Raw genomic sequence first — 12,880 nt, 5'->3', positions numbered from 1 at the left:
CATACAGGGGGCCGTTAAATATGCCGTATATAATATATATTTTATAGCATATATATGTGTGTGTGTGTTATTATATTTTATATAATGTATAAGAGACAGAACATTTTTGGCAGAGGGAGGGAAAACAGCTCCGACGTCTTCCCACACCCAACTATGACTGGCGGCTTCGCGCGGCGCCGCGGAGTAACAGAGCGAAGTGACAGGCACCCCCGCCAACCAATCGCCTGCTAATTTTAACTTTCCACGGGCTTAAAAGGCCCTTATGTAACCCAAGCGCCCGCCCGGCTGCAAAGGCCTTGTGACCGCGCGCGGCCCCGCGATCCTGTCGACGGCCTTGCGCGAGCTCGGCAAATCACGTGCCTTTGGGGAGGCGGGGGTGGGAGGAAGAGGGTGGGCGGGGTGAGGCGTCCGCGAAGGAGAAGGGGCGCGTCAAGAGAGGGGGGAGGGCAGCGCGTGGCGAGCGCTCCGCTGACTGGCTGAGAGCTGGGGGCCGCTCGGGGCCGATTGGGCCGGCCTTCGAGAGGGGCGGGGCAAGAGGCGGGGCCCAGGAGTTGACAAGCCGCCGGGAGGGCGGGTGTCTCCGGAGTGGAGGAAGGGTTGGGATGGGGCCGTGAGGGAGACCTAAACGGCGGCGGCGGGGCGACTATGGCGCGGAGCGGCCGGGCCGTTGGGAAGGCGCTCGCCGCGCGGCTGGCCTTGACTCCGCGGAGAGCCGCTCTCAGGTATGAAAGGCGGGGTCGTGAGAGGCTCCGCCCACCGCTCTCTGAGGTGGGGGGAGAAATAGTTCCCTCAGACCCAGAAAAGGCCGGCTGTGGGGAGGCGAGGGGTGCGGGGAGCTTCACCCTTCGCAGCCCGGCCTCTCCGAGGAGCTTTTTCAGACAGGCAAGGGAGGTCACCTCACCCCACCCCCGGCTCTGAGGGTGGCTCCCTGCCCTTGTTAGGCTTGCTCTGGTTTCCCCTTTCCCCGCCTCTTCTTCCCTCAGGGTGACAGGCAGAAGTTCAACAGGTGGCGTTCGCGCTTGCTTTCACGCTCTGTGCTGTGGGGAGGAGTGGAAAGGGGCCAAGGCTTGGGTACCTGGAAAATTGGGTTCGCTCCACCTCCTCCTGTTGTTGTTGTTGTTTAGTCGTTTAGTCGTGTCCGACTCTTCGTGACCCCCTGGACCAGAGCCCACCAGGCACTCCTGTCTTCCACTGCCTCCCGCAGTTTGGTCAAACTCATGCTGGTAGCTTCGAGAACACTGCCCAACCATCTCATCCTCTGTAGTCGCCTTCTCCTTGTGCCCTCCATCTTTCCCAACATCAGGGTCTTTTCCAGGGAGTCTTCACTTCTCATGAGGTGGCCAAAGTCTTGGAGCCTCAGCTTCAGGATCTGTCCTTCCAGTGAGCACTCAGGGCTTATTTCCTTCAGAATGGATAGGTTTGATCTTCTTGCAGTCCATGGGACTCTCAAGAGTCTCCTCCAGCACCACAATTCAAAAGCATCCATTCTTTGGCGATCAGCCTTCTTTATGGTCCAGCTCTCACTTCCATACATCACTACTGGGAAAACCATAGCTTTAACTATACGGACCTTTGTTGGCAAGGTAATGTCTCTGCTTTTTAAGATGCTTTCTAACTTGGTCCTCTGACATGGAAGAGAAAGCACAGGACAAAGCTGGCTGCAAGAAAACAAAACGAAACAAAAAGCCCAGAGAAGCAAGATGAGTTGTAGGAAGTCGCCTTTAATTTGCTCAACAAAATGAAGGGAGCAAAGTGGAACTATTTGCTTTAAAAGAGTCCCCCCCCCCCCCCGGTTACACATCTATATACTATATGGAATTAAATGTGCATTGTTGTTGTAGCTATTCATATTAAGGGGCGGGGGGATGTAATAGTGAAATACTTTCACTATGAGACTCTCCTGTATACCCGCCTGGAGTTCATTAACATTAGTAGACAATTCTCGGAAGCGCTTTGCCTGTTACACTTGTCTGGAGTGTTTCTGTGGCATCTTGTTTGCAAAACGTTGCTGACTACAAAAAAAAAAAGTGCAAGAAAAGGATATGTTGTCCTATGGCTTTTATTTACAGTGCAGTCCTATGGAAGTAAGTCCCATTGAGCTTGAGAAGACTTACTCCAGGGTAAGCAAATACAGGATTGCAGCCTCCCCATCATTAATGTTTTTCTTCGACTTTCCCATTAGTATCCAAAGCCACTAACAAAAAACATTGTTGTGTAAAGAAACAATACAATGCATTCACTGTAAACTGAGCCCTTTTGCCTTTCAGAGGTGAAAGGATAGTCTTTTCCTCCTGCAAAGACCCTTTGCTCTTTGGTACCTGTTGTCTGAGCTTGGATCATCAGAGATTGTTCATCGTCTTAGCACATTTCTACTCACTTTCGCCTGCCTTTATTCCTTTCCAACTCCCAGACTCCACTAAGAACCTAATGCCTTTGCACTGCTATGAGCTGCCGTGTGCTGCATGATTGTACAGCCCTTGGCCCTTTCCACCCTTTGGATGTTCCAAATCCCTGGGTTTTTTGGCAAGGGTAAAATGTAACTACTGATAGCAGAGACCCTGCCCCTGTTTCCACGCCCCACATACAGAATATTCAACTTGGAAAATAGATTCTTGATGTCTTTATAATAGAACCAGTGATATGGGTTGGTTTTTTGGTTGTTGTTTTGAGAATTGTATTCTGCAAATTAGACTAACTTTTCCTATGAAAATTTTCTGATGCAAAGCACCCTATGCAAAACAAAATAAAAAAATTCCTTCCAGCAGCACCTTAGAGACCAACTAAGTTTGTTATTGGTATGAGCTTTCGTGTGCATGCACACTTCTTCAGATACCACACGAAAGCTCATACTGATAACAAACTTAGTTGGTCTCTAAGGTGCTACTGGAAGGAAAATTTTTATTTTGTTTTGACTACAGCAGACCAACACAGCTACCTACCTGTAACACTCTATGCAAATTAGGGTAAAGTTGCATTGAATTATATGCATCAGAAAATTTTCTGATGCCCTTGAGTGATCTAATTTAGCATGTTTGTTGTACTTAGTAAAGAAAGTTAAAAACGCTGCAGCTACTAAAATTGCCTAATAATTACTTGTAACTAGCATCCATTTATTGTTGCTAACAAAATTATGAAATATTCCCCCCCCCGCTAGAAAATTACCCACCCTGCATCACTAGCCAGAGCCCCCCCCCAATTAATCACCCTGTCAATTAATATCTGTCAATTAATTGTTGTATCTTCTAACTTGGTGTTGTTCAACGTTGGGGTTCCCAGGTGTTGTTGGACTACAACTCCCAGCATTCCTGATTGGGCATGTTGAGATTTGGAGTCTAGTAACATTTGGTTGATACTGACAATCTCTCTAACCGCAAGGTTTTTATTCTATGGTTTGCTGATTAAATGGAAAATACTTTGAAAGCATGTGCCTGTTGCTGCAGTAAACACAGGGGTGAAACTAAACTTTATTTCACCTGGGTTAAAGACCGAATTTGGCACCCCCCCACACGTGCATTTGTGTACACACACAGGTTGGGAGTCCTCTGGAGGCTTCACCCAGGGCAAAACCCTCTGCTATCCCCCCTGTAGTTATGGCATTGCTTAACATACATATTTAAGAAGTTAAAATTAGTTGCCCTTCAAAAAATGTTATATAACTACAACAGTCTGTATCATGGTGCTTTCTAAATTGATTTCTTTTGAGGTATTAAAGCCTTTGCATTTGAACTTTAGTCTTCACTTTGTCTTGAATAGCTGGTTTATGAAAACCTAGAGTCAGAACATCAGTGTTGCCCACAAAAAGTATTCCTTTGAAATTGGTACAACAGTACGCTAGCTATTGTCTCTAAGGTTCCTCTGCAGTGCCTGTCTCCCATTTCTATTCATTTTGGTGCATGCAATACTTGTCTTTGTTCAGAGACCCAAGGCAGAAGAAGAATAAACAGCACTTTGAAACATTGATAATTTTAGTTCTGTGATTCATAGATTACCTTTTTGATCAAGGAGATCAGCTGGGAAAGGTCAAATTCATTTCTAACTTCTCATCCTTGTGCCTGTTCAATTCTAATGTTGTAATTCTAATCTAGGTTTATAGCTGAAGCTATACATTTGAGGTTTTGGTGAGGACATACAGTACTGTGAAAAGCTTCACAGCTTTCCCTTGATACATAGAGGATTCCCAGCCACTAAGCTAAATTACCGCCCCCCAAACATACACACTTTGACATCTCAACTCATTACATATGTGAACATTGATCCTCTAATGAAGGAAGGTATAGAAATTTAATAAATAATAAAATAGTAGGATTGAAAGCATCTAGATTTTCAAAACTTAACCCTGGTGGCAAAAGCAATTCCACACTAATGTCAACACTGCTTGAAATATCAACATTTCTCCATAAATGAAGCCCCCCCCCCCGACATCTAAATTCTTACCCCCAAAGTAATAGTGCTGGCAATATATGTGAAAGACCCTGAAAGGCAGTCACTTAAATAATTTTCTTGCATAATTTTCTTACATTATTTAGTATTGCCATATACTCTCTGGAAGTCCAGAAGCAAGATACAGTAGTGATGACCAATTTGTATAGTGGTCCTTCAGTATCCAGAATTCATATTCCCTCTCTAAACACAGTGGTTCGTGTTAGCTATCATAGCTGATAACTGCTGTATCATAAATTTGTTTTAACTTACAGTCATATGAACAAGCTTCTGAGAAAATCAGGAAAAGTAGGACGCCTTTTTCTGATCTCAAAATCCCGCAGTGTTGTGTCCAGAACAAAAACATTAGTGCAGATATTTTAATATATGCACTCAAGCATGTGCTAATAATGGTCTGCAGACCAAGCTTTGTCTGTTAGGGGTCCCAGTTTGACCCATAAGGCTGTTTCCCTCCAACCACATCCACTTACCCCACACCTGACATCATAAGTGACATAATGTAAAACCTCTGAGAGCTCAAAGTGATCTCTCAGTTTCTTTATTTGCAGTTCCTTGCTCTAAGCGGGGAAAGCTGTTTCCATTGAAACCAGTGCTGAAGCCTAATGTTCTGATTAATTTTGCATCCAGTGTTGTTTCCCAAAGAATATTGTTAGCAGTTAAGTGAAATATCAAAGATCTGGGCAGAGTTTGCTAGATCAAAATGAAAAAGAAAAATCCTGCACACAGTAGAAGCTTCAGTGTTTAGTTTGCAAGTTAAAATAGTTGGTCCTGCTAAAGAAAGTGGTTATTTTGCCATCAAGCTAAGTAGAAGATGTCTTAATTGAAATCCCAACATAAAAAGAGTTATTAGCACATGCTTGAGTGCATATATTAAAATATCTGCACTGATGTTTTTGTTCTGGACACAGCACTGAGGGATTTTGAGATCAGAAAAAGGTGTCCTACTTTTCCTGGTTTTCTCAAAAGCTTGTGCATATGACTGTAAGTCAAAACAAATTTATGATACAGCAGTTATCAGCTATGATAGCTAACACGAACCACTGTGTTTAGAGAGGGAATATGAATTCTGGATACTGAAGGACCACTCTACAAAATGGTCATCACTATTGTATCTTGCTTCTGGACTTCCAGAGAGTATATGGCAATACTAAATTATGTAAGAAAATTATGCAAGAAAATTATTTAAGTGACTGCCTTTCAGGGTCTTTCACATATATTGCCAGCACTATTACTTTGGGGGTAAGAATTTAGATGTCGGGGGGGGGGGCTTCATTTATGGAGAAATGTTGATATTTCAAGCAGGGTTGACATTAGTGTGGAATTGCTTTTGCCACCAGGGTTAAATTTTGAAAATCTAGATGCTTTCATTCAAAGCCAGCAACATTTGTACCAGTGCAGATCTGTGGCATGTGGGACCCTCAGGGGTAGGGAGAAATTTCCCCTGACCATTACCAGCAAGTTTGTCACAGAAGATGTTAGAAGACTCCTATGCAAGATTGCTCTTCTTGGTGTGCTAAGAGGGGTGAGAAAACGTTTTGGTACAGAGGAGCATGTGATTACTACTTTTAGCTTGAACAATCCCTGCCTGTGCAAGAACAAGAATTACTGTTTTCAAGGATGTGTGGTTCAAGCTCATTTTACTGTTTTTATAGCAGAAAGGGACAAAGTATTAGAGATGCTATAGGGCAGTTCAAACGGATGAGCATAGTGTAACGTGGCCTCAGACTGACTTGGAGCCAAGTCTGATGGGGTGGATGGCCTTTGTATTGTACTGTTGCCAGGTTCTTTCTCATGACTGAGATATATTTAGGTTGTCCTAAAAAGTTAGCCTAATCCTGAACAGCTTGCAAGCTATGATTGTCCTTGTGTTACATTTTGATTTAATGAGCGAGATCCAACTGCGACGTCCTGCTTGTGCAACAGCCTTCGACTTGCCAAATGGGACTTGCCCTTCCTCTTCTCTCCATAAGCCTTCAGCTCCCCAATCAGCTCCAGAAATTCTGGAGAGCCCTCTGGAGCAGATTGGAGGGCTTCAGGGAAAGGAGATGGGGCAGCCCTCTGGCTTGATGCTGGATCTTGCACATTATTATTTAGATAAATGATAAATTACTTTGTTAAGCATGGGCTAATTCTAATAAAAAATTTAAATCATTGCAGGCATTTGACTTCTTGGGAAATTTTGTTGAGCAAGACCCCCCTGCTTCAAGTAGCTGGAACGCACTGTGTTTTTTCAAGAAGAACTTTCTTCAACATTACTTCACCATTAGGGAACAAAAGGAAAGAATATTCAGAAAGAAGAATTATAGGGTTTGTATACAAATAAATAGAATTACAAGTGTATATGAATGCATGGTGTTGATTTGCGTGACCAAATCTTGATCAATATCTTGACTTCTATTGGTTTTGCCCAAGATGTGTTTACTTAAAATTGATTCAAGTCTTATTTTTTTGTGAATTACTTCATTCTCAGTCTTTGAAGAATTTACGTTTCATAGATAGTCAAATTATGAGGCAAACATGAGACTCCCATCTCCCTCTTTGCTGCATAATTTTTTATATGGGGATGTGGCAATTGCAAGGCACAACTAGCAAGCAGCATAGGCGCCGACTCCATGGGGCTTGAGGGGGCCCGAGCCCCCTCAAAAATTCGTTTGGGGGGGCTCAGCCCCCCCAATAATCTCGGGCGGCGGTGGGCGCGTCCGCGGCTTTTATAGGGCGCCCGGCGCGCACCAGCTCGATAACGGGCACCGGCGCGGCGGGGGGCGCCGGGCCGGGGGAGGGGGGCGCCCGGCCTGTCTCCTTGGCAACCCCATTGAGCAGCGCCGGCTCCCCCGGGAGGGCCATCCCCCCGCGCCGCCGATCGCCAACACCGCCGGCGCTGTGGCTGCCCGAGCCCGAGCCTGAGCCTGAGCCCGACCCGGAGCCCGAGCCCGACCCGGAGCCCGAGCCCGACCCGGAGCCCGAGCCCGACCCGGAGCCCGAGCCCAAGCCCGTCAGTCAGTCAGTCAGGAAGGAAGGAAGGAGAAATGGGGAGGGAGGCGAGGGAGGAAAATTGCGCGCAGGGTGAAGAAAGGAGAAGGGCGAACGAGACGAGCTTCCAACCCAAAAAAGGGCTGGAAGACTGGGAGGATGCAGGATCGGGAAAGAAAGCGACGCCTTCCCCGCCCGCGACGTCGCCCGCTTGTCATTGGCAGCGCAGCGGGCGCCCAGAGGGGCTGGGCACCGGCGCAGGGCCGCTCCGCAGCCGCGGAGGACAGCTGCGCGGCTAGCAAGGTGCGCTGCGTAGAGCGCGGCCCTTGTGTGGCCCGGTGGCCAGGCAAGCTCGGGCGGGGACCCCCATGCGAATCTAAGACGGGAGAAGAGGGCAGAGCAAAGGGGGTCCCTTCCCCAACCTCCGGCTCTGAGACTTCCCTGCGCCCCAGAAAAGCGAAAGGATTTTCTCTTCTTCTTTTTTTTATAAATATTTTATTAAGTTTTCAAATACAAAGTTAGAAACATACACTGAAGAAAAAAGTAAAAGAACAAGAAAAAGAAAAAAAGAAAAAGAAGAAAAGAAAACCAACCATTCAACACATTTTTTATATAACTAACTGGACTTCCTCGCATCTCCCTTACCCTGCATTCTTTATAATAAAGATATCAGCAAATTATTACCTTGTTTCGTACCTTATTTTGTACTTTTCAAATACTATACCTCTAAATTTAACATACTTTTCATCAGTTACTTATATCTTAAATTAAACATAGTATTACCTTAGATTTTGACCTTTTCTTACTTAAAATATAATTTCCTGTTTCCCAAATCTAATTGCTGAAGCTATAGTTTCCGAATCGTGTAAATTTTTAACATTCATACAACTTATATTGTTTTTGTAAATAGTCCTTTAATTTTTTCCAGTCCTCTTCCGTTGTTTCTTCTCCCAAATCTCAGATTCTGCCAGTCATTTCAGCCAGTTCTATGTAGTCCATCAATTGCGTCTGCCACTCTTCCAGTGTGGGCAAATCTTGTGTCTTCCAATATTTTGCGATAAGTATTCTTGCTGCTGTAGTTGCATACATAAAGAAAGTTCTATCCTTCTTTAACATTTTCTGGCCAACAATGCACAAGAGGAAGGCCTCTGGTTTCTTGGGAAAGGTATACTTAAATACCTTTTTTAACTCATTATAGATCATTTCCCAGAAGGCCTTCACTTTTGGACAAGTCCACCAGAGGTGAAAGAATGTCCCTTCAGCCTCCTTACATTTCCAACATTTATTATCAGACAGGTGATATATTTTTGCAAGCTTGACTGGGGTCATGTACCACCTATAAATCATTTTCATAATATTTTCCTTCAAGGCATTACATGCCGTGAATTTCATTCCGGTGGTCCATAACCTTTCCCAGTCCTCAAACATGATGTTATACCCAATATCCTGAGCCCATTTTATCATGGCTGATTTGACTGTCTCATCCTGAGTGATTTTCTCTTCAACCTGCCCTCCATCCTCTTGCAGAAAACTCTTTGCCTGCCCTGCCCGTATCTCGTTTTTGCTTTTTAATTCCACACACGCACCCTTCGGACTTCGTGGCAATCGGGCGCGTGGGTGCGTTTCCTAAGAGAGTGAGGACCCCCGCCTCCTCCCCACCTGCTCCCTCGCCAGCCAGCCAGCCGCGCGCCCAAGCCGGAGAGCCCCGGCCGTCCCCGTCGCGCAATCAGCTGGATCTCCCTTCAGCAGGCCGTGCTCACAACTCGGCCCAGGGACCCCCCAGCAGCGGATCTCCGGCTCAGCTGAAGAATCCGGCAACAAGCCCCCTCCTCCCCAATCGCTCCGCCGAAATACGCTCCAAAACCCCCCAGATAGGCCGCCAAGTCTAGTGGCGCCCTGAGCGAGGGTCTCTCCCCAACACCGCCACCTCGAACTGCGTTCTCCCGGCTACCCGAGCGAACCAGCGGCAGGACCCCGGTATGGGCCCCCCCAATATTTTTTATAAGTCGGCGCCCCTGGCAAGCAGACTATATTATCCCTTCACTGAGATCATGTTGTTGTCTAATTTAGACAATACAATATATATTGTACAGTACAGTTTAGAAAGAACACGGTGTGCTTAAATTAGGTGCACCATATAGTGTCATATTGTCACACCAGTACACATGTGAACTTTTTTTTACTAATTTGGAAGGCAAGGGTATTTAACAAATTTGATGAAGCTATTATGTTTTGCACCCGTGCTGGGGTTTTTCTGGCTCATCATCTCCTTGTATCTATGGAAACCTGCTCTTCAGAATGGGGGTTTTTCGGAACAGCACAGAATACAGGTTTGGAGGGCTGCAGAGAGAAAAGATAATTGTCCAACTTGAAGTTGTTTTCTCCGTGTGCAAAGTATCCTTTGGATCCAAACCACAGAATGGCTCTTTGCCTAAAGTTATAAAAACTGTTACACTGTTTAGAAACAGTTAAGCAGTCTTCATGTTTACAGTGAAAGGATTCCCATACATAAGTAGGTTACTGTAGTTAAGTTGCTGAAGCGTGTATTTCTGTGTTAATAATTTGCAGAGCTGTACTGGCAATATTAATTTTGGTAGAAATTGCTATGCTGTTACAATGTGGCTTGAAGTGTAAAAATAAATCCCTTGAGTCAAATAACACCATGGAGTGAAGGAGACTCTTATGGACATTTACATGGAAGTAATTAAGCTTCACTGAATACACTGGCACTTCTTCTGAGTACATTCATAGGATTGTGCTGTAAAACAGGTTTGAGCCTGATTTAACTCCTATTGAAATGAATGGAAAAGTGAAAACACCTAACACTTAACACCTAACACTGAAAACACCTAACACTGTGGTCCACTGTATGCTCAGAAATTTCTCAAAGTAGGGTAGGGAAAGCCTTAGCATTTTGCCTTTATCATAAAATAAACTTTAGTTGGGTCAAGAAAACTGGAGTAGTTTGTTTGTTTTTTAAGTGTGTATACCAAAACTATAGGGACGCGGGTGGCGCTGTGGGTTAAACCACAGAGCCTAGGGCTTGCTGATCAGAAGGTCTGTGGTTCAAATCCCCGCGACAGGGTGAGCTCCTGTTGCTCGGTCCCTGCTCCTGCCAACCTAGCAGTTCGAAAGCACATCAAAGTGCCAGTAGATAAATAGGTACCGCTCTGGCGGGAAGGTAAACGGTGTTTCCGTGCGCTGCTCTGGTTCGCCAGAAGCGGCTTAGTCATGCTGGCCACATGACCCGGAAGCTGTACGCCGGCTCCCTTGGCCAATAAAGCGAGATGAGCGCCGCAACCCCAGAGTCGGTCACGACTGGGCTTAATGGTCAGGGGTCCCTTTACCTTTACCTTTACCAAAACTATATATATATAAATGTTAAAAGGCTACAGGAGCTAGTGGGACCCCAAAGAAAAATAGTACCTGCCCTTCCTACAAGGTGCTCAGGTTAGCACACATATTTCTTCATCCTCCATTCATTTTTATCTTCCCAGCGGCCTGTGAGGTAGGCTCATGTGTGTGTGTGTAAGAGATACATTTTATGACTGAAGAGCTCAAGCATAGGAAAGCACAGAAATGATGCGTGACTTAGTCATTTGAATACTGCTTGTAATACTAAGTTCCACTTTTCTTCTTGTCAGGTATTCTATGCAAGAAATGTATGATGTGGTAGCAGTTGTAAGTGAATACAAGAACTTTGTGCCGTGGTGCAAAAAGTCAGATGTGTTATCCAAGCGCTCAGGATATTGCAAGGCACACTTAGAAATTGGATTTCCTCCTGTGATGGAGAAATACACTTCGGTTTGTACGCTCGTGAGACCTCATTTGGTTAAGGTAAGGTAATGATTTTTTTAAAGCATCTTGTATTGTATAATTGCTTGCAGCTTTTCTGCCATTCTATTATATGTAGACAGATGTGCTTGTTCAATACAGAATTCACATACTCCAGAAATTGCTACCTCCCCATCCAGTTTTTGTTTTAAGTTATGAGTTCCCTATACAGAACAGAAGTGCAATAAACATTGCACTTATTTTGCATTAATGCATTATTTTGTTTTTATATCTGCTGAAAAGAAACCTGAAGCTAATACGCTGAACGTACATTGCCAGTTTTCTCTAGTATAAGAAATACTTGTAGAGATTCTTCAAAAACTTGCAGCAGCTCCCTTCAGTTTCATTGGGTTGGATCCTATTTGTCTTTTCTGTGAACAGCACTTGAATCCAACAGAGGCTCCTTTTCCTTGCTTATTTTTCAGCGCGGATGGCATTGTTAAGAACTTTTTAAGTGGAGATGCTAGAGTTTGAATCTGGGACCCCCACTGATCCATGGTCTCTACCCATACCTTTGGGACTTTTACTTTCCCCTCCTGCTTCTCCGGGCTTAAAAAGGAAGCACTCTTTCTAACATTGTGAAATAACAAATGAGAAATTATGGATTTTATTCTGGTCTTGTAGTTCTAGTTTATGTGGAAGCCGAAATAAGTTGAACATCTAGGTCTGAGGGTTTTGAATCCAATACAAAAGTGTAAAACGGTTAACCTTTTTCCTAGGCATCATGCACAGATGGAAAACTATTTAATCATCTGGAAACAGTGTGGCGCTTCAGTCCAGGAATCCCTGGCTATCCAAGAACGTGTACCTTGGATTTTTCAGTAAGTATGAGAATAAGCCTTCCAAGCTCTTCAGATTACCAAAATATACCTTTAAAGCCATAACAAGCTGTGCTTGCATGTCACACTAAACTATAGTTTAAGGCAGGGGCAGCCAGCATGATGCACAGTAGATCTTGTTGGACTACAGCTCCCATTAATCCAGCCAGCCTTGCTGATGGTGAGGGATGAAGGAGTTGTAGTCCGACAACAGCTGCTGGGCAGCATGTTGACTACCCCTGGTTTAGTAAGGTGTGAAAGAGCGGGAATGAGCTGCAGTGAACCTCAGATTTGTGCACTTCCTTCCTCTCCCTGCAGGGTTGCGAGGGGTTTGGAACCTTTTGCTTAACCGCCGTTTGTTATGTCACCCAAATCAACAAACCCTGGTTAACACTGACTGTGATTTGACATTAGCTTGTTCAGAACTAACCATGGTTGTTGAAGCTTGGCTTGTTTAAACTAACCATAGTTAGGATCTGACCCGGAACTATAGTTAGATGACGTGATAAGCCAGGGGTATTGCTAGGTAGTTAAAAAGACTGGGGCCCAAGCCCATGACACAAATTTGCTTGATAATTTGCGTGATAATTTCTGTGTAAAGAAACAAATTTAGATGGCATACATTAGTACAGCTAGGTGATTTTTGTCAACCCTGTTTAAGTAAATAGAATACTCTGAACATGTGCAGCTTTACATTTTAAACTCACTTAAATCATAGCACCATCTTGATTACTCAGGAATACACATTTTGTTTGGAAAACATATAATACAGTGGTACTGTGGTTCTCAAACTTAATATGTTCTGGAAGTCCGTTCCA

The 12,880-nt window shown here is 44.6% G+C and overlaps 1 protein-coding gene across 2 annotated transcripts in view; it reads left to right on the top strand.

Moving 5' to 3' along the window:
- Window positions 1-442: 442 nt before the first annotated feature.
- COQ10B (coenzyme Q10B) overlaps window positions 443-12,880 on the top strand; it is a 19,094-nt gene continuing 6,656 nt past the window's right edge. The window contains exons 1-4 of one of the 2 annotated variants that reach the window (XM_083470521.1): window positions 443-722; window positions 6,598-6,747; window positions 11,055-11,247; window positions 11,964-12,065. In XM_083470521.1, coding sequence (XP_083326647.1) covers window positions 646-722; window positions 6,598-6,747; window positions 11,055-11,247; window positions 11,964-12,065 — 522 coding nt within the window. In that variant the 5' untranslated portion in view covers window positions 443-645. Of the gene's footprint in view, window positions 723-6,597; window positions 6,748-11,054; window positions 11,248-11,963; window positions 12,862-12,880 lie in introns of both variants that reach the window. The other variant, XR_014518303.1, reaches the window with a different exon arrangement.

The sequence above is a fragment of the Podarcis liolepis genome (genome assembly GCF_965112155.1).
Source record: "Podarcis liolepis genome assembly, chromosome: 1".
NCBI lineage: Eukaryota > Metazoa > Chordata > Lepidosauria > Squamata > Lacertidae > Podarcis > Podarcis liolepis.
Note: the sequence above shows the minus strand (reverse complement) of the source record. Positions and strands in the feature narration are given on the sequence as shown.